We start from the raw sequence: 19,420 nt of genomic DNA, 5'->3' as shown, positions 1-19,420 counted from the left end.
GGAAGATCTACTTGTGTGATGAAGTGAAAGCCACCAAGCCAAGTTCTTTACTTCTTTTTAGAGGAGGATTTTCACTTTTAATGCAAGTGTGAAAACCAGGGAAGTCCTGAGCATGAATAAGAAATGGATTTGCATTTGAACCAAGCACTTCTTTAATTCACAACTTAAGAGCTGAAAGCTTTCAGCTATTCCCTAAAAAGCCTTCAGAACACAAAGCATAGGTATGACTGTGGATTTACAAGTTTATTGTGTAGTATGCTCAAGTAAAAAACAAGCCAGTGAAAATGGAAAGTACAAAAATAAATAACGCTTTTATGATGACATTACAACCACACACAAAATAAAGGCAGATAAAATTAAATATGCATAAATAAACATACAAAGCACAGAACCAAATTCTGGCACTTGTCAAGAGAAAGGCCTCATGAAAGATCAAACAAACAACTTGCAGTACAACACCTCGTTACACAGACCAGAAACATGCTGGAAGTAAAGGAGGTTCAGATGTGAAACCTGCAGGTAAGCACTCACATTGACTAATGCTACTTCTATACCAACACATTGCCTATTCTAACAATACACACGGTATATAAAACACCCTTTAAATACACCAACCCTTAGCACTGATTCACCCACAGCACTTCAGCGTCAGCCACAACACGGGTCACAGTCCATTCTTTTCCCTTAGATGTTCTCCACTCCATCCTGTGATTACACAAAGGAAAGGTGGGAACCAAAGCAGACATTTGATGACTGCTGAAAAAGCAGGAAACACATCAGAAAAATGTTGCAATCCAAAAAATGCAAGGAAAAAAAAAAACTGATATGAGGGCAGCAGGTACTTCACTGGTGTAAGCTTTTGCATTTACACCAGTGGAGACGTCACACTGGAGCCACAGCAGAGTCACTGGCCCTAAAATATAGTCTCTTCATCCTATTGTTAATGTTCTTTTTATAATGGTTGGAAATTAAATTATTGATCACTCTTTTTCCTCTCATATCAGTGAGAAAATGCCTCACAGGCCCCAGGGGGTTGCACTGTATTGACACTGGGAAGAAAACAAAAAAAATCACTTCAGTTTCTAGTACTACTCTTATACACACACACAAAAAAACCCAAATAAATCAGTACAGCACAAACAGCTTCTCTTTACTTTCAATGTTAACAACCTGTCACCAGGATCCTGTCTGAAAGCTGCGTCCTTAGAGACAGAACTTCCAGGCTCATGCTCCCCTCAGGCTGAAGCTTAACACCCATCAGTGCGATGATCAAGGCAAAACACGAGCATGATCTTTCAGTGTCCCATTTTCTTAAATATGGGTGTTTTCGCAGGGTTTTGGTACGGAATTTCTTCCCCTTGAAATTGGAAGATGTGATTTCATTTCAGTACAAGAGCTGTTAGATGATGGTGCAAGAGAAACTGCTTAGAAAAATGGCACTTATCATAAACAAAACATAAGGCATGTTAATTAGTATGGGCTATCGTGTGCAAGACTAAAATGGTAAAACAATTAAAACCTTGCCTTCCCAAATTTTTGCTGAACATCTGCTGCTCTTCATCCAGACCAGAAGCTGTTTCCATAAGGAAGTGCCACAGAGAGCAAGGAAAAGATATTCCTAGAGCATCCAGCACAGTGGTTTAATCTATTGTGTATAAATGTGCAGCTTCTGTAGAGAAGGACAGTACACCTGTATGGAACTGTGTCTGTCCACAAATTTAGGCCATTAATATGTGAAGCGATGTAACTGCATTCACACAAATACATTCAGGACAGCTGCTGACAAATTCAGACTGAAGAGTTCAGTTTTGTTTAAGGGATTTTTTTCTCTTATGTAACTGCTTTAAGTGTATGGTGAGAAACTAAAAATTACATGTGTGTGAATTACTATGGTGGCAAACCATACAGAGAAATGGCCAATTTAAATAATACAAAAACCATGTTGAAGATGCAAAGTTAGAGCATATGATGTCCCAAATTAACCTAACAATGCTCTGTGGTCTTACTTTGAATATTATGAATCTTATATATCCACACTATTGCATACACAAGTATTAACATGCAATTTTTACATAGGGTTAGAGCTTTACAGCTCTTTATTACTTCAATATGATTGTATTAATACGTCATCATCTGGAAAAGAAAAAGCAGGTTTATCATTTCAAAATAACTGCATTTAAGAAACAAAATAGAATGAGTGCTGCTCATTAAAGAATAGCCTGCTCATCCTAGAGAGTGCTGTCGTCTTAAATTGTCACAACATTTGGCTTCTTTCTTTGGGTTCTTCCTGCATATGCTCCTAAAAACAAAAGGAGAGATATTACCTTTTACAGTTGGTAAGACTGACTTTTGCAACAACAACATTATCCAAACAAATAGCTGATAATACATCACTTTGAGCCATTACTATGTATTTAGTGTCTACTTTAAAAGGACAGTTTTCATTGTGTTACACCTGAAACGCCTTACAAATGCTTAAGTAAAACAGGTTATTACAACTACTTATAAGTTTGCAAGTAACAACATATTACAGAACACTTATCAAGGAAGGAAATACTGTCTTTTTTCTGCTACTCAAAAACATCTACAACTTTAATTCAAAACTTTTAAGAAGTCTGTTTGTCATTTTACCAAGACAACACAATTAATGAATAATCTTTAAAATAACAAATATCAATTAAAAAAATACAAAGTCAAATGTTTAAGACAGGTTTTCCTTTTCCACCTCCCCTATAAACAAAGAGAAGTTAAGACAGAGCAAGAACAACGCAAAGCACAGGGAGTCAGCATTACAGGTTTGTCTTCCAGTTATTTCTAATTATCTTCATTCTGGTTTCTTGGGACATTGACCTGAACTCTATTCCTCAGACATCCATCACACAGATCTCTCATCTGTTGAATCTGTTCTTCCATCTGCAAAGCAGCTGCCAGCCTGAATAGCTTCAGCATCAGGGTAAAAGTGCACAGAAGCAAAAGGGAAGCAAGTGTAAGACACTGGCAGAATACAAAGTTCCTTCCCTTCACACATAACTCCTTTCCTCCTTCTTCATGAAATCCAACTTCCTACGAGCAGCTAAAAATGGGAAGAAGTCCTGGCTAAAATTGAGAAAGAGAGCTACAGAACTGAGAAATGGACACAGTGAGGTGTCCAAAACAAGGTGCACACATTGCCACAACAGTGGCCTTGTCTTCCTGCAGATCCCTTATGTGATTTAAACAGAGGATACGAACCACATCTTGCACTCACCACACCTCCTTCATAAAGTCTCCACTTGCCAAAACCTCTCTGGTAGAAAATTACAGGAATTGTTGATAGAAATTACTTTGCACACCTTAAATTACATTGCATCAGGCATCATCCTTTGAGAGCTACAGCTATCAGTAACATTACCAGACAACTACAGTTTCTTAGTAATTTTACTGTTAAGCCTAAAGAGACCTTAACAACCTACAAAAAAAGAGTTAAAAAAATATATGCCAGAAAATGCACAAATCTTTAATAAAACTGAACTGTCTTTTCAAAAGAACAGCTGTAGGTTTCCATATGTTAACGAACACTACCAGAATTAGAGCGCAGTACAAATAACATCAGGCAAAAGCTGTATGAAAAGAAAGCTACTTCAAATAAAAACCTCTCCACATGTAACAAACATATATTTAGAAAGGCATATTACACTATAGGCATAGCACAGGTTTCTTCCAGTAATAAGGGTTTAGCACTGCAGGCTGCTAAGAAGTCGCACAATTCAGCATTCCTGAGGTTCAAGCAGTTATTGAGTGTCTAGCAATGAGAGCAAACATTTATACAAAGCAGTGAACATCTCATCACATGGTGCAGAGCAGTGGAAATGAAAGACAGCCATGGAAAAGAAAGTTTTCAGGCAATTAAGTGAACATAACAAAGTAGGTGATGGTGCTTTTTAGAATTTCCATTTCCTTCTTGCCAGACTTGCAGTGGCCACTTACAGGTGCCCAAGAGCCGTGTTCAGCACAGTGCAAAGCAGCTTTGGAAATACCCACACAGACCTTACCATGACAGGAACCCTTCACACCTGAACACTGCTACTTACTATACAAAAAGCAATTCTCACTGGCCCAACACTCTTTAGTGTTGTATTCTTCAGCTCACCAAGGATTCCATACAACGAACAGGTATGATGGTTTATTAGTGATTTCACACTAGCTTTAATTCTCACTGTGTGCACTCCAATTCACACAGAAATCTCACATACAGAAAATAAGGGCAAAGTTTTTACCATTAGGAAATAAATTGGCATCTTTCAAGTCAGTTTCCTCCCACTTCCCACCATATACCTGAATTCTATAGGAATTAAGTCAGTATTTTTTGTGTTTTTTTTTTGTTTAATGTATAATAGTTATACACGAGTTTAATTTTATATCAATTTATCCTGCTCTAAGATAAGCTTCATTCAACTATTAAAAATGTATATACTTATTAAACTGCCATACACAGAATTAATCTACTTAAATACAGAGAGAATCAGACAATACAGGCAACCTACACTAGGAAACTAAAGAAGTCAGCTTTACTGGAAAGAGCTACAGCCTCTCTGGGCATAACTATCACCTGCTATTTTCCTGGGGCAGGGTGAACATCCTCTCTTCTCAGTCATGTAATCGCCCTGCAGTGTAAACCTGATGCCCTCGGGAGCACTGTGTGGAACACCAATGCACTTGGCAGCACACATTTCTCACACAGGCCACTTGCTCCCTGTTTAGGCAGGACAAGCACACAGGAAAGATGAAGCTCAGCTCAGTACTGCTGCTGCCCAAATACTCTGTGCCTAATGCCCCACTATTTCTGTTACTGAATGAGATGGGTAAGCACAGTGATAGCAGCAAGGCTGATCTCAACCATCATCTTTGTAACACCACATTACATGCCCTGTTCATCACAACTTACAGGCTATTGACAGAGCTGCTTTGTCCTATTAAAACAAAAACAAAGATGATGCTACTATTTCATTAATTCTTTCCTTTAGAACTGAATCTGGTTGAAGGGGTACAAACCACAGAAAATAAATTTAAGGCAGTCAAATGCAGTTGGATACCTTCTGAGGGCACTCACGTTTAGTTTGAATGCATGACATTCCAAATAGCTGTATACTAATAATACTTCTTTTTCTTCCTTCTTGCTCCTCTGTTCTGCTCACAAAGCAGCAAAACTGCTTCTGACATGTTCTTGGCAATACCAGACAGATACAAAAAGATCTGAATTCACCCAGCTGGTGAACAAGAAGCACTCCTCAGGAAGCAGCTTAAGTCCAAGAGAACTTTTTCTTCCAGTACCCAGCGCTTATCTGAGCCCTGTGCTCCCATAACCCTTCCCCAAGTGCTCAATCTCAGTGCAAGCTGTGACCCAACAGTTCCCTTACCCCTCTAACAAGCACAATTTACCTGGGAGTCAGGCATAAGCAAGGACAAGAAATGAAACAGAAATACTATGGGTTAGGAGTATTGCAAACTAGCAGAGTTACACAGAGAAGTCAGTCTGTGTACGTGAACTGGAGCTAGATGATCTTTGAGGTCCCTTCCAACTAGAAAAGATTTCTTGACTAAGACCAGATTTGTGAAGTTACCAACAAAAGGTTTTAAAAACAAACAACTATTCAACATATTGAATATTTTTTCAGTAATGTCACTGAGTGCAACTGAAAAACTGCTTGTTTCACAGTGTTTTGTTCTCTTCATGCCCATATAGTTTTGAAACACAGAGGTTTGGCACTACTATCAAACTTGCTTATTAAAAGAGAAACCTATCAGTAATCTCTGTCTACAAGCTCAGGAATATTCATTCCATTTCTGAATTTGTCTCACTAAGACTCACACATTCTGTAAAATGCTACAGAATAAATGTCAGTTTAAGACTATGACTATGGAACATCCACTGATAAGTCCTCCAAAACTATCCTAACTTCAAAACAAAGCCTATTGAAAGGAGAAGTACAGAAATATGATGATAATACAGTTCCAACCCACTAGTTTGACTGCTATTAGTTTCCCAAACAGTTACAGTGAGTATTTCTGGCAAAACTTTTTAATGGTTGGGCATCTGGTGAGTGAAAGCAAACGAGCTATAAGGTACATTCTATATTCTATGTTTATAGAATCTTAGAGTGGATGGTGAAGTTATCAGCACATGTCCAAAGAGATAGGTTAGATTTAAGACACAGCAAAGCAGGTGCAGAAGAAAAAGAAAACAAGAAATCCCCCACTTAGTTTTTCTTGACACTAGCAACTTATTTACTATATGATCCAAGCACCAATTTTCTACACACCTGAAACCGCCTTGTTAGACACTCTGCTCTCTGAGGCCTTCTTTCTATTTTGCTCAACCCCCTTCATTGAGGCCTTAGGGGTTCTAATTAAATATAAAAGAGTTAATAAGTCACTTGCATCAAAGCTGAAAGATTGTATCCAACAATACAAAGACACCAGCAAACTGTCAGGCATGAAATCACTTTTACACTGTCCTATACAGTATCCTCCTTGGTACGTGTACAATTCCTACTGAAATTAATACTTAAAAAGATATAGTAAATAGGAGAATATTTCCACATGTACACGTTTTTAAATCTCTGCTCATTTCCAACACTGTGGCATTACAGCCTGTACTTGAAAACACGTTTCATTAAGGGGAAGCAAAGCTTCATGGAATGAGTGTTAATTACAAGTGTCAAAACAGTGTAAATGGAGACAGTACACATGAAGATGGTAACACTAACTATTTTCTTGCAGTGTAAGGTAAAATAAAGGTTTACCACTCTCAAAATATTCTAAGAATCATTTTGCCTTTGAACAACAGTTGCACCATTAAATCTAAGTACTGTGCAGAAAGCAATGCGTTCTTGCACTCTGCATTTACTTTTAACCTTAGGCTAGGAACATGCTGTGTCCTTACCCTTGTCTGCAAAGCAATCTATGAAGTGGGGCATTCTGTCCTTGATTTGGTTGGAGTACTCTGTTAAAACACAAACAACTTCTGTTAGTACTTTTTAAGAGATGCCAGGTATCTGACTTCTTATAGCAGAAAAAGGACTCAGCAGTAAGGCAGCGGCCCTTCTCTTAACAGCAAGTACTGGATAACGTCATTTCTGTGATCTAAGTTAACAACAAGTAACCTTCACCCACCGGCTCTCAGGACTTCTTTGTTTTGGGACTATTTTTTTACTAGGCATTCCCATTTCTGAAGCCCTAGAGAAACAACAATATTGAAATAGAATTAAATTACAAAATCATCATGTAGGTCTTACATGGAAAAGTACAAGAAAAACAGCAACAAAATCTGCAACTGCATGTTATTCTGCTGGAACTGTTCTACAGATTGCTGCTTTTTACTCAACTGTGTTGCAATAGACACTTAATGCCTGCAATCATTCCAAAGATACCCTTGAGAAACCCTACGAATTACATCTCTTGCTGAGCACTTTGAAAAGATTGATAGCATAAGCTACAAAAATCTACCATAAGCTGAGTGCATGGAGATTGTTTTGAACAACACTGAAACCCTTTGCACCACAAACACAGTGCAAACCGAGCAAGCTTTGCTCACAAAGACAAGAAGTCTCTCAAAAGCTGAACTGAACTTCAAGTGGTAGCACACCACACATGTGAAGAAGGTTTTTTCATTAGTACTTCCTAAAAGATGCATTATTCTCAAAGATGTTTCTACAAGAATTTATTTTCAGTATCTCCTACTCTTCCTCATCACCCTGTGGCACCCTCCCTTCACCACAAGAGGAGATCTGCACGTACTTCATGTACTTCTTCCTATCCAGAGATTTCTGTGTAGCTGTTGAAAGTGTTGCTCTCTCTCTTGGACTCTTGACTTTATCCTAAAAAAGATCATATTCAGGTTGAAGTTAAGATCTTCTTTTTCCTTAAAAATCTTAGAACAGTTTACATTCTCTTGACTGTAACCCACCATTTGCCTCAGCATTTTCTCTTTACGAACTTCACGATCGTGACGCAGGATGTTCATTCTCTCTGATGCCTCCATTGCGAAAAATATGTCATGGATATCATACAGAGCAGCTCGAAGCTGGAAAGAATAGTTAAACATTGAATGAAAGAGGTTAGAAATCTCTCTTAACATGTTAGCAGAAAAACTGAATATTTTCTTCACAGACATAGTTCCAACTTGTTCCTTTAAACAAAGCCCCCATGCACGTTTCATCAATTAATGCTGGTACACCCAAACAGGTAACTGCTTTTTAAAAAGGCAGAATACCTAAGAAAGCAAAATAAAAAAGTTTAAGTTTTATCACCTGAGCCATTACTCTTTCATGAAGGGACGCATCTTGTGCTGAAACAGTTCCTCTTCTTAATGGAGCTTCAGACTGAAAATTCCTTATGAATTCCATGGTATCCTGGGGATGAGGGAGAAATAAGATGAAGCACCAAGTGTGATCCTTTTCAACCAATGAATCATCATAAACTATACGGATAAGGATGGTCATCTTTGTTTGACTTAAGCCTTGTAACAGTAAGCAGGGCAACATTCAAATGTGTTCACAGGACAGACATGCCTAAATTCTTCTCAACGCAGAAGATACATTATTTCATGACAGGAGACAAAAAGAGAAGAAAAAAGAAAAACCAAAACAGGAGTAGAAGCTGCATAATGTAAAAATGAGGATCTTACTCTCACAGTCTGCTTGAGATGTTTCAGCTTCTCTGTCTGTAGAAGCCGACGCGTAAGAAACCCCTTTGCCACAGCAGTTACCTTATCAAACTTCATTTGTATCTCTGGAGTGAAAATCTTAAAAGAAAATAAGCATTTTCTAACCACTGAATAAACAAAGCAGAAGAGCTATTTAATAAATATCTTTAATTAAGTTGCTGATATTTCTTACATCACGTGATTCAAGTCTTGAAGTAAGAAACAACTACTGATAAGAAGTAATACATATTTTGCTTTTTCCACAAGAAAAATACACTATAAAGTTCTGCCATGTAATCTAAGTTGATATAGGAAGGGACACTGAACTTTCCTGTGAGATTTCCTACTGCACAGCTACTAGAAAGTTACCAGAATCTTACAAAAACAGAAGGTCTTTTTAAGCTATATCTTATTTTCCCATACCTGGGTCCACCTGGTTTTGATCCTGTTACTTGGCCTAGACACTGAGGTTTTAATAACTCCACTGCCTGATGGTCCCCAGAGGAAGAATGAAGTTTCACTTGTTGAAGTAAAGGTGTTGGGTGACGTAGAATGAGCAAAACCTGCACACACAGCAGAACACGCAATTTATAATACAGCTATTGCCTTATGGCTCAAAATCTATGTGTGCAAGTACACACACGGTCATTACGCTTGTTTAAGAGCTCTCTACAAAATAACAAAAGCAAACAAACAAACAAAATCAAGCACATTAACTTAGGCTGCAGTCAGGAAGTCAACCTCGCATTCAGAAATGGAGAGAATTCCAGTTCTTACATTTTATACAATAGTACTTATGTACTGGGAGAAAAAATACCCACCTACAGCATGAAAAAAAATCACTTGTTTAATATTAAAGTTGCTCTACAAAAATCTCATCCATAAAGCATCTCAAAGAAAGTGCTTCTGAAGCGTTTGATGCTGCCAACGTAGATCCCTAGAGATGAGTCATAAATAATCAAAACCACATAGCTTAGCAGTCTTACTCTCAAAGATCCTCTGCTCCTCACCTGCTAAAACACCAATTTTCCATTTGTGCTTGATGAGGAATAGAAGTTAAAACAGGCAAGAGAGAACTCTGCTCAGAGGGAGCAATGCTGTTTGTACAAAGTCAACAGCAGGAAAGAAGCAATCTGAATATTTAATTCATTTCTACTCAAAATTAGGTGAGCCAATGGGAAAAAAAACAACACATTTTGAATTTTATTGAACAGGTGAGAGGTGACCCATGACTGCAGCACCATCATTACCAGCACAACAGGGCAGCTGCTACAGTCAATACTGCAGAGCAAAATATACCACATTTAATCTGTATCTGACCCTCAGTTTAATTTTAGCAGTCAGTTTTTACCAATGCTTGTAGAGTTTGCATTATGGATTGTCTCCAGCTGAGATTGCACACTTTCTACTAAGCCGCTTTCACTTTTTCTCCACTCCAACTCCATCCTACTGTTAATATTCACTTTGGATATTTCTATTTCTGTTGTAGCGATCTTCTTTCCCTTCCTCTCCTGTTCCTCCAGTTCCTATGAAAGAAAAAATCAGCTGTAAGACTTGTTTTCTGTCTGCAACACAACAAAATGTATATTTCAAAACCATCTGCATCCTGACAAACACACAGGACTTCAGCTCAGACTTTCTCCTCTTTCTGCTTTACCTTCTGCAGTTTCTCCTGCTCCCGCTCTTGTTCTGCTATCAGAATTGACAGCTGTTGTGCATGCTGTTCTTCGAGTCTCTTCCTCATTTCCTCAAAGGCCAACATTTTAGTCTTTAAAATCTCTTCTGAGAAGACACATGCATTACAAAGAATGAAGCATTAAATATTTTCTATGTGATCTTTTGTCACAGATATATTTGCTTCAAAAGAGAAATTTCCATCTTCAATAAAAAGCACATTTTTTATATCAAGTTGCCATTATGCATCGCAAAGAAGCCTTTCAGTTACAACAGTCCTTCAGAATATTTGCACGTTCCTCTTTGTGGGATTAGTATGTGGATGGAACAGCAGTAACACCAATGGAGACTGTATTAGAATAAGGATGTAAAACATCTGGATCTGGGAACACAATACCCACACTTGCTGAGTAAACTAAAATTATTAATGTCACTTTGGTTTAACTTGATAAGACACAAATGTAACACAGTCTTGAAATGACAAAAGCACCTATATAGTCATTTGCAACCTTGCTGCTGAAAGGTGTTCTCTTTTAATTCATTTTAGTAGTCTTACTTAAATCTAAGAGAACAAGAAATTATATTAGTAAAACTAAGTTCAAACTTCTACATTCAAATGAGAACGTGTTGGGTTTTTGTTTTTGCCTAAAGTGATATCCCTGAGAATAAACAGAGAATCCACAAAACTGAGAAACGTTTCATCTGATGCTTCTTCATAAAGTATTTAATGAAGGATTTGTTACAGAGGGCTGTAAGACTTCTTTCCATGAGTGAATTGTAAACGAGCAACTAGCCCGTTGTGCAGCCATTAAGCACAGCTCAGGTAGCAGCTGAAATTCAGAATTGGTCATTAATTAAAAATTAGATGAGATTACTGAAAAAAAGAGAACTGCCAGAATAACACTTCTGCCTTTTGATAGATATGTACTTAGAATCACCAACAATTATAATTTTTAATCTTACAATAAATTATAATATTAAAAGCTGCATTAATTTTAATAAGATTGATTAGAATATTTAAAAAATCATTTTTCCCTAGAAGATTCTCTAAACCGAGAAGTTTAGAAAACAAACACTGGAAATCTTTTACCTTTTGCCATATTTGAATCAGGGGCTGCATTCTTGGTAATGTAAACTGATGCCATGGGACATTTCTGCTCTTGCAGCCATTGCTTCTCCTGTTCCTCCATTCCAACAGTTACAGCGCAGGGGTTGCTGTCTTTCTGGCAGTTGTCAGTGTCCAAATCAAGTCTACGTTTTACCTTTTCAAAGCTGTTCTCTAGAATCTGTTCGTTTGCTGGGGGAACACTTGGATCCATCTGCTGGCGCATACTCTTGCTCTGCATCAGTAGTGGGGACGGGCTTTCTACATCATAAGATTTATTGAGTTCTACTGGAGATTTAGTATTTTCTTGCAAACTGGATGCTTTGGTCTCATTCACAGTTAGGAGCTTCTGTGTTACTGTAGACTGATGGGTGGAGAATGGCTCAATCGGTTTTGGACCCACGGTACCAGTCTCTACTTTATACGGTCCTCTGTTGTCCATCACTACCTGCCCTTCCACTGCAGCAGACAATGCCCCTTTGCATTCTGAGTGCCCAAAGGAATGTCTGTTTGGTTTGCCAGCCAGCAGCCCATCAGAAGGACCTGAAGAACTCCTGATGACACCAGGAACTCTGCTGGGGCAAAGCATACTAAAGTCCATCATGAACTTCGGCACTGACTCAGATATGTTATTCTTATCAGCAATATCTTGCATAATTAAATCCATTGCTCTACCCTTGCCTTTGGGACTTAATTCATAAGCATTCACAGGGTTGTTTATAACTATGTGTCCCATCGATAAAGGCCTTGGGCGCCTCCGGTGCATTTTTGGACTCATGCTTAGCTCCGGGCTCGGCAGTTTGCTGTACGACCCCGTGAGGCTCCTGACAATGCTGCTGTCGCGATCAAAGGCGGAAGGATTTTTCAATTCTTCATCTGAATCCGAATCCACCAACGGGGGTGTCCCAACTCTCATAGGTATATCCACTTTGGAAAAACTGGATAAAGTTGACATACTTGTGTTACTTGTATGAGTAGAGGCACCTTGAATATGAGTATTTGATTTAAGATACGGTTTATCAAGTGGCAGAGCAGTGGAACTTCTGCCTGTAACCTTTGCTCTCTCTTTCACAGAGTCCGATGTTTTAACTGCATCATTTTCTTTATCTGAATGGCTTTCATTCATACTCTTCCTTGAACTGCTTTTAGAGCTACGCCTGCTTTGCTCTTTCTCTACATACTCCCTAGACTTTTTAATCAGGTTCTGAAGGCTCACTGCATATGGATCTTGGGCTTCCTTCTCAGATGACGGCACTCCTTGTCCCTCTTGCTTCTGCAAAGCAGGGGACACAAGTTTACTCTGCACAACGTCAGGAGACGCAGCCCTTGGACAAGGAACATCTCTTGAGAAGTGACTCTCACTTTCCTTTGAAGGAACATTTTCTTCCGCTGGTTTACCTACTTCTGTTGCATTTGATGTCACTCGCTGCACAGAGTCCGATGGCAAAAGCTCTTGGCTTTTTTCAGTCTGCACAGGACAATGCCTTTCAGAACGTGGCAAGCTGGCATCTGACAGAGCTGTGAGATCAGTCAAAGCTTTTGAGTCTGCATCAGGGCAGGTATTCCCAGCATCCTGAACGTTCACGTCACTTGTACCAGATACTTTCCTGTTCTGCAAGTAGAAGTTGAAAAATATCACGTAGCTTGGATGAAATCTGTGATTTCCAGATTACTGCAAGTTTTACCTGTACGTAAATGAGCACTGCCTTAACCTTAAGTGAATGCTGGTTCTTGTAAGTTAACTGCTATTCATTTCAGATTTGTATTAGTGAATACCTAAACCCCAGCCCTTTCTCAAAACACACACAAGGAGACGTTTCCTTTAAAGCTGTAAGAGTTAGTCCAAATCCTACCTGAATGTTTTCTAGAATCTCCTGAACACGATTCATTAAGGCTCTTTTGTGGGAGCTCTGTCTCCATGTCTCTAGATCCAGCGCTTTCTGTCGATACTGCTGTATTTCCTTTCTCTTTTCAAAGTTCAGCTGCAGAACAGAGTGTGAGAGACAAAGTTTATACCACTAAATGCAAGTTACATTATAGAACTACAGAAATAAAAACAAAAAGGAACAAAACCCACCAACGTTGAAACTTGGTGTGCACTTAAATAGACAGATTCTTTCTAAACAAATTCCTTTTTTTAAATTTTTTAAACAAACATACACATATCCTGTCATTGGAGACTGTTGTTAGGGACACTCTCCGTCCATACTTCCCAACACCGAAGCAAAGAAGCTGGTTGCTTTATGATACAGACCATCAACAGCTCACATGTTACTCAATGCTTGTAGTGTCGATGTGCTGTTGCACAAAGCTGAGCACAGCATTAACAGTCACCAATTTAACACTACAAATATTCTCACTCTCCTCACGCAGACAACAAATATCAAGAAATGAAAGCAAACACACACTGCAAAAATAAGAAATTTAAAGAATCACTCCTTTAGCTTATAAATTGAAAGGTAGGGATGCTCCAAATGCACTTAGCAGAGGCCAGAACACCTCAGATGGAGCTGTGCTCTCAATACAGTCAGTACACACAGACATCAAAGCCAATGACACAGTTAATGTTACAGGGGATTAAAAAGCACCTTACCAGAGGGGAGAGCACTGGAACTCCATGGAACTGAATGAGGGAGACGTTTCTGTCCAGCAGAGCGGGTGAGTTCTCTCCTTTTGTTGCCTCTTGGATTCTGGACAGATGCTGCTTGCAGAATGTTTCGTAGTCCTCCATTTTCACGCAGCTAAAACAGCACGGATAATAAACATACCCTATTGTGTTTCCAAGGCCACGAAAGAAAAACAACACGACCAATTCCACGCTGTATATGGGAAATAAACCCCACGTCAAATAGCTCAATTAACTGAGCTTTCTTCCTACCAACAGCAATAGCGGCAAAAGCCAGTTTTCTTATGAAGCGCAACAGAACAGGAGCACAATGACAGACACGCTGCCAGTCAGCGAGCTGAAGTAACCGAGAGCTGCCTCAACATCCACAGGGCTGACAGCCTCGTCCCCGCGAACCAACCTTTCCTTCCTTCCTTCCTTCCTTCCTACCCCTGTGTACGAACACAGACCAACACACCCACCAACACAACAAAACGCAGCCCGGTGTCGCCAGGAGCCCGAGGGGCGGCTCCAAGCACGGCAGCCCGCAGGCCCGGCCCGGCCCCGCTCCCCGCCCGGTTCGTGCCGCCTCCTCCCCAGCCCCGCGCCCGGCCCCAGCAGGACGGCAGGCCCGGTACCGCGCAGGGCGCTCGGCGCCGCCTGCAGCCCGGCAACCGCCCAGCCCCGGAACTACAGAACTATGGGACTACGGAACTACGGCCCCCAGCGGCACCGCGACACACAGACGAGCGCGGAAGGGGCGGGTCGGTGTGTGGAGCTCGGGCGGGGCTAAACCCAGTCTGTCCGTGACCGTGCGGGGTGTCGGGCAGCCGCGAGGGCGGACAGACGGGTCACAGCCCGGTAACGGCCCGGTCACAGCCCGGCGGCGCTGAACGGGACGGCAACACCGGCGCCCTCTCTCTGAGGCGCTGAGCGCCCTCGGTCCGGCGCAGTCGGTGCGTTGCCGCCATGTTGTGCGGCGGTGCCGCGCTGCTGTGCGCTGTGCCGGCGCTGCTGGTCGCTCTGTTGGCGCTGAGCCGCAGCCCGGTGCTGCTGGCCGTACTAACGGCGGCTCCGTTGGTGCTGCTGCACGTCCTCAGCCTGGAGCCCGCCCCCCCGCACAGCGCACGCCAAGTCCTGCGGCCCCGCGGCGGCCCCGCCCGCATCGCGCACCGCGGCGGAGCGCACGACGCCCCCGAGAACACGCTGGGGGCCGTCAGACAGGTGAGAGCGCCCAGCAGCGCTGTGAGCCGTTATCGGTTACTGAAAGCCATTACCTGTTACTGAAAGCCGTTATCTGTTGTGTGTGTGATGATCTTTTCCTTCTTTTAAGGCAGCTGAAAATGGAGCAACAGGTGTTGAACTGGATCTTGAATTTACCGCGGATGGCGTTCCCATTCTAATGCACGATGAGACAGTAGAAAGGACAACTGATGGGTCTGGAAGATTGTGTGACATGACTTTTGATGAGATTCGGAAGCTTAATCCATCTGCAAAACACAGGCTGTGGTAAATGAAACATGTAGCACAGACCCCTTGGCGGTACAAGCAGCATCTTCCCAGTCTGTCACTGCCACAGTGAGAACTAATGCAGCTGCAGTCACCCATCAGGATTAATGTCTTGCTGCGTGAAGCTGCTTCTCCTGCAGCTTCAGCTTGTCTTGCTTATTCTGTCAGGATCTGTGTTATCGGTGCTAGGAAACACCACTGAAGCAGGATGAAGTGGGAGGATAGATGGTCACATCTGGGATTGAATGCATGTTTATTGTTGTTAAAGGAGATGAAAAACTGAGGCCAGTCTTTCAGTGGGGTCAGTAAGCATTGAGTTAGAGCTTGAATTTGGAAGGACAGAGTTGTGTAGTTGTGGGATTCTGGGAAGAGAGATCCTTATATCTGTGCAGCATTTTACAGCATCAGAAAGCTGCTGCTGCCATTGCTGGTGGTGCTTAACCCCTAATGTTAGTGTCTCACTTGACTGTGTTTAGGAATCCCCAGGAAACAGCTCTGTGTAGTTGGGGATGTGTGTGTGTGCGGTGCATCTCAAAACCACATCACAAAGGACAGCTCTGTTTCTACAGGAGCAAATTCCAGAGCGAAAAGGTACCAACTTTGAGAGAAGCTGTAGTGGAGTCTTTGCAGCACAATCTTACAATCTACTTTGATGTCAAAGGCCACGCGAATCAGGTACCACTTACTGTCCTACAGCCCCTTCTTTGGGTTTTCAGCCTATTTTTGTTGGTCTCAAGCTGGTCTCTGTGGTAAAGTGCCTTCTCTAACATGAGTAAAAATGGGGCTGCTGTTTGCATCACCCAATGCTGGACTATCAGAAATAAAGACATTGTGTTCCCTCATCCCATTCCTTTGTCCTGGAAAATTTAAAATTCAACTGACTCGTGACTGTTGAGTTCAACTTGCATCACAACAAAGCAAAGCAAATTCCCTGTCTGTGCTGAGGGAACCCAGTATCTGTTCTTCCATTCCAGCTAGGGCTCCAGTCATCTCTAATTTGTGTTACTGAAGGGAGATACAGGTGAGCTATCATAAACATTTTATGCAAGTTAGCAAAATATGGAAATAAATTATTTCTTCCCTTTGAGTTAAGCCTTAGGTAGTTCTTAAGGGTAAGGTAAGGGTATTTCAAACATCAGAGCAATGAGTAGCATTCCTAAACAGAATCATAATCATGGAATGATAGAATGGCTGAGGTTGGAGAAGACCATAAAAGATCACAGAGTTCCACACCCTCTGCCATGGGCAGCATTGCCAGCCACCACATCAGACTTACTACACAAAACAGGAAGGTGTTTTTAAAGAATCAAAATGACTTTGCAGGGTGAAGTAAATCTTATGTGTGTTTGTAAATGTAACATCTGTGTGTATCTCTCACTGGCAGGCGGTTGATGCCCTAAAACAGCTCTACCTGGAATTTCCTCGTTTGTATAACAGCAGCATCGTCTGTTCTTTCATGCCAGATGTTGTTTATAAGGTGACGTTTCCTCCAAGTTTCTGTGACTTTTAAATTCTGCCTGGGAATTTCAGTAAGGATAAACAACTTCCAGTACTTTTGGGCTGCTGAAATTGCAGAAACATTAGAAACAAATGATGCTTAAATCCTAAGTCTACTGCATGATCTGATTAGGTCACACTGTGCTCATTAGGTGCAAGTATTCTGAATCTACAGTAATTCCCTCTGTACTGAAAATTATGGAGAAACAAGTATGCTAGCACACAGTTCTGTGTCTGTGTGCAAGGCAGCATTTAAATAAATGTCATCTTTTGATGTAAATATCAACTTCTCTTACCACAGCTTTCTAATTCTTCTCATTAAGGCCATTTATCATGTATTTGATTCAGTTTCCTGAATGTTCTGTTCCAGCATCACTGTTTTTTATCTAAGAGCAGTTGCTTATTCTGTACAAATCTAAGAAAAAAACAGTCCGGTATCACGTGTAGCTTCCTAAGTTACAAAAGGACTTGGGGGGAAAAGGGGAGGAGGATTCTGACACAGGTGCACACTGAAGCTAGCAATTAGTATCTAACCTCTCCCAGTTTAATGCAGGCTTTGTGTGCACTCATCTTTTCTCCTTGGACCTTCCAGATGAGACAAGCTGACAGGAACGTGGTGACAGCACTAACATTCAGACCTTGGCAGCTGAGTCACTTTGGAGATGGGACACCTCGCTTCAGTTCCTTATGGAAGCATTATCTGTACATGATGTTGGATGTCATTCTAGATTGGAGCCTACACAGCTTCTTGTGGCGATTATGTGGGGTTTCAGCTTTCCTCATCCAGAAAAATTATGTTTCTCAGTAAGTGCCAACGCTTTGGAGTTAAAGAAGTGTAAATGTTAATCATTATCTTCTCTCTGATATTGTGTAAGATTGCATAGTTTCTTACTGCATGCCATTTTATCCTTTAAGCCTCTACCTTTTACAAGAACAAGGCACACAAAAAATAACATTTTGCAAAGGATAACACATTATCATCCTGATGGGCTGCCAGCGTAAGACTGAAACTCAATTTTAGCTTCAGTTCTGTTTGCCTTAACCACTACTTTGTCTTCTTACTGTGTGTTTGTTCCTTACAGGGATTATGTGAGGCAATGGTCCTCAAAAGGAATTCAAGTGGTTGCCTGGACAGTGAACACATTTGCAGAAAAAACGTACTACGAAAGTGTCCTTGAATCCAGCTACATCACAGACAGCTTGGTGGAAGACTGTGATCCTCATTACTAGGCAGGGGCCTTCTAGGTACTCACCAACTAACTGAGCTGTCTTACTCAGGCAGGTGTGAATTTACCAACAAGAGCAAACTGACTCTTCCTTTGCTCTGTTTAGTCTTGGTTCTGAAGTCATATCAGCCATTTTTGATGACATACTGAATGGTCATCCTTGATTCTAGTACTTGAAACAGTTTGTTCTATAACTGTAATAATTTGCGATTATGTATGGGATCTTAAAAACATCTGCGTGACTGTTCTGAGAACAGTGCCAAAACATGGTGCCAAAATAGAGGGCAGGTGTATTTCCCTCCTTCATGGAGAGATGGCTGTGCTGCACCTTGTGGAAAGTGCAATCATGTTTTAGTAGTTCCTGGTGCTCCTCAGTTGTTGCAGTCACTGTTTCTTTGTTTGGGCACTGCTGTGTTCCAGCTGATGTGCCACACAATGCGCTGCACACTGTGTTGTGCTGTAGGAAACCTGCACTTAGCAACAGAACAGCAGATTGCATGGATCACTGGTGCAGTTCAGTACACTGTGTTGTACGTGGACATTCTCAGTAGTGCTCCTCAATTAGAATTAGTTCTAGCTCAGAGCAGAGCTGGCTGATCTTTAAGATTAACTTTAAGAGGCAAAAGGTACTTAAATAAAATAATCAGTTGTAAGTGGAAAGAACTGTGCAATTGTCCTGTGAAGTTCAGACTTCTGAATTAGCAGCAGATCAACTGCATCTTCTTCATGTATTGTGACAGCACTCAAATGTGCAACCTGCCCACACTGCTCATAGCCAAACTCCATGGCTATGCGCATGCAGAAACAGAATAAAATTGCAGCTCTGGTCTTGTGTATTTTGTCCTTTTTGTTCCTGTATCTTTGGTGACTTCTGTTGTCTTTAACACAAAATGTGAGCTTAAGGAGCAGATTTACCTTCTTCCCATTTTTCTACTTTTGTCCAGAGCAGCTTGGGAGGAAGAAATGAATAAACCAGGCACTAGAAAAAGACAGCCTAAAAAAATACACGTGTATATATATGTTTTTAAACCTAAAGCTTATCATAGCAAAGTTGTGGCTATGAATAAAAAGAAGTGAGAGTCACCTTGAGAAAAGTCCTTGTTGTGTTACTTCCAAACTGG

At 41.0% G+C, this 19,420-nt stretch overlaps 2 protein-coding genes across 8 annotated transcripts; one reads left to right on the top strand and one right to left on the bottom strand.

The window, feature by feature from the left end:
* Nucleotides 1-228: 228 nt before the first annotated feature.
* Nucleotides 229-14,794, bottom strand: CCP110 (centriolar coiled-coil protein 110). Of its 6 annotated transcripts, none has more exons than XM_015877075.2 (15): nt 14,706-14,794; nt 14,056-14,203; nt 13,316-13,444; nt 11,448-13,074; nt 10,341-10,465; nt 10,035-10,209; nt 9,107-9,246; nt 8,666-8,782; nt 8,289-8,390; nt 7,946-8,062; nt 7,777-7,856; nt 7,153-7,215; nt 6,923-6,982; nt 6,300-6,382; nt 229-2,299 (listed from the first exon to the last, which is right to left on the bottom strand). In XM_015877075.2, exons 2-15 carry the CDS (start codon nt 14,191-14,193, stop codon nt 2,247-2,249), a joined length of 3,009 nt encoding a protein of 1,002 aa, XP_015732561.1. In that variant the 5' UTR covers nt 14,194-14,203; nt 14,706-14,794; the 3' UTR covers nt 229-2,246. The 6 variants fall into 6 exon arrangements, with proteins under 6 accessions (XP_015732561.1, XP_015732566.1, XP_015732562.1 ...); XM_015877080.2 differs by lacking the exon at nt 14,706-14,794 and adding an exon at nt 14,550-14,676; XM_015877076.2 differs by lacking the exon at nt 14,706-14,794 and adding an exon at nt 14,489-14,506.
* A 52-nt stretch (nt 14,795-14,846) lies between these two features.
* On the top strand, nt 14,847-19,382 carry GDE1 (glycerophosphodiester phosphodiesterase 1). Of its 2 annotated transcripts, none has more exons than XM_015877095.2 (6): nt 14,847-15,291; nt 15,401-15,576; nt 16,146-16,251; nt 16,961-17,053; nt 17,666-17,877; nt 18,156-19,382. In XM_015877095.2, the coding sequence occupies exons 1-6, from the start codon at nt 15,037-15,039 to the stop codon at nt 18,301-18,303; spliced, it is 990 nt and encodes a 329-aa protein (XP_015732581.1). In that variant the 5' UTR covers nt 14,847-15,036; the 3' UTR covers nt 18,304-19,382. The 2 variants fall into 2 exon arrangements, with proteins under 2 accessions (XP_015732581.1, XP_032303485.1); XM_032447594.1 differs by having other exon boundaries at nt 15,182-15,291; nt 15,405-15,576.
* The last annotated feature ends 38 nt before the right edge of the window (nt 19,383-19,420 follow it).

The sequence above is a fragment of the Coturnix japonica genome, chromosome 14 (assembly GCF_001577835.2).
Source record: "Coturnix japonica isolate 7356 chromosome 14, Coturnix japonica 2.1, whole genome shotgun sequence".
Lineage (NCBI taxonomy): Eukaryota > Metazoa > Chordata > Aves > Galliformes > Phasianidae > Coturnix > Coturnix japonica.
The sequence above is the reverse complement of the archived record's forward strand: the minus strand, read 5'-3'. Positions and strand labels throughout refer to the sequence as shown.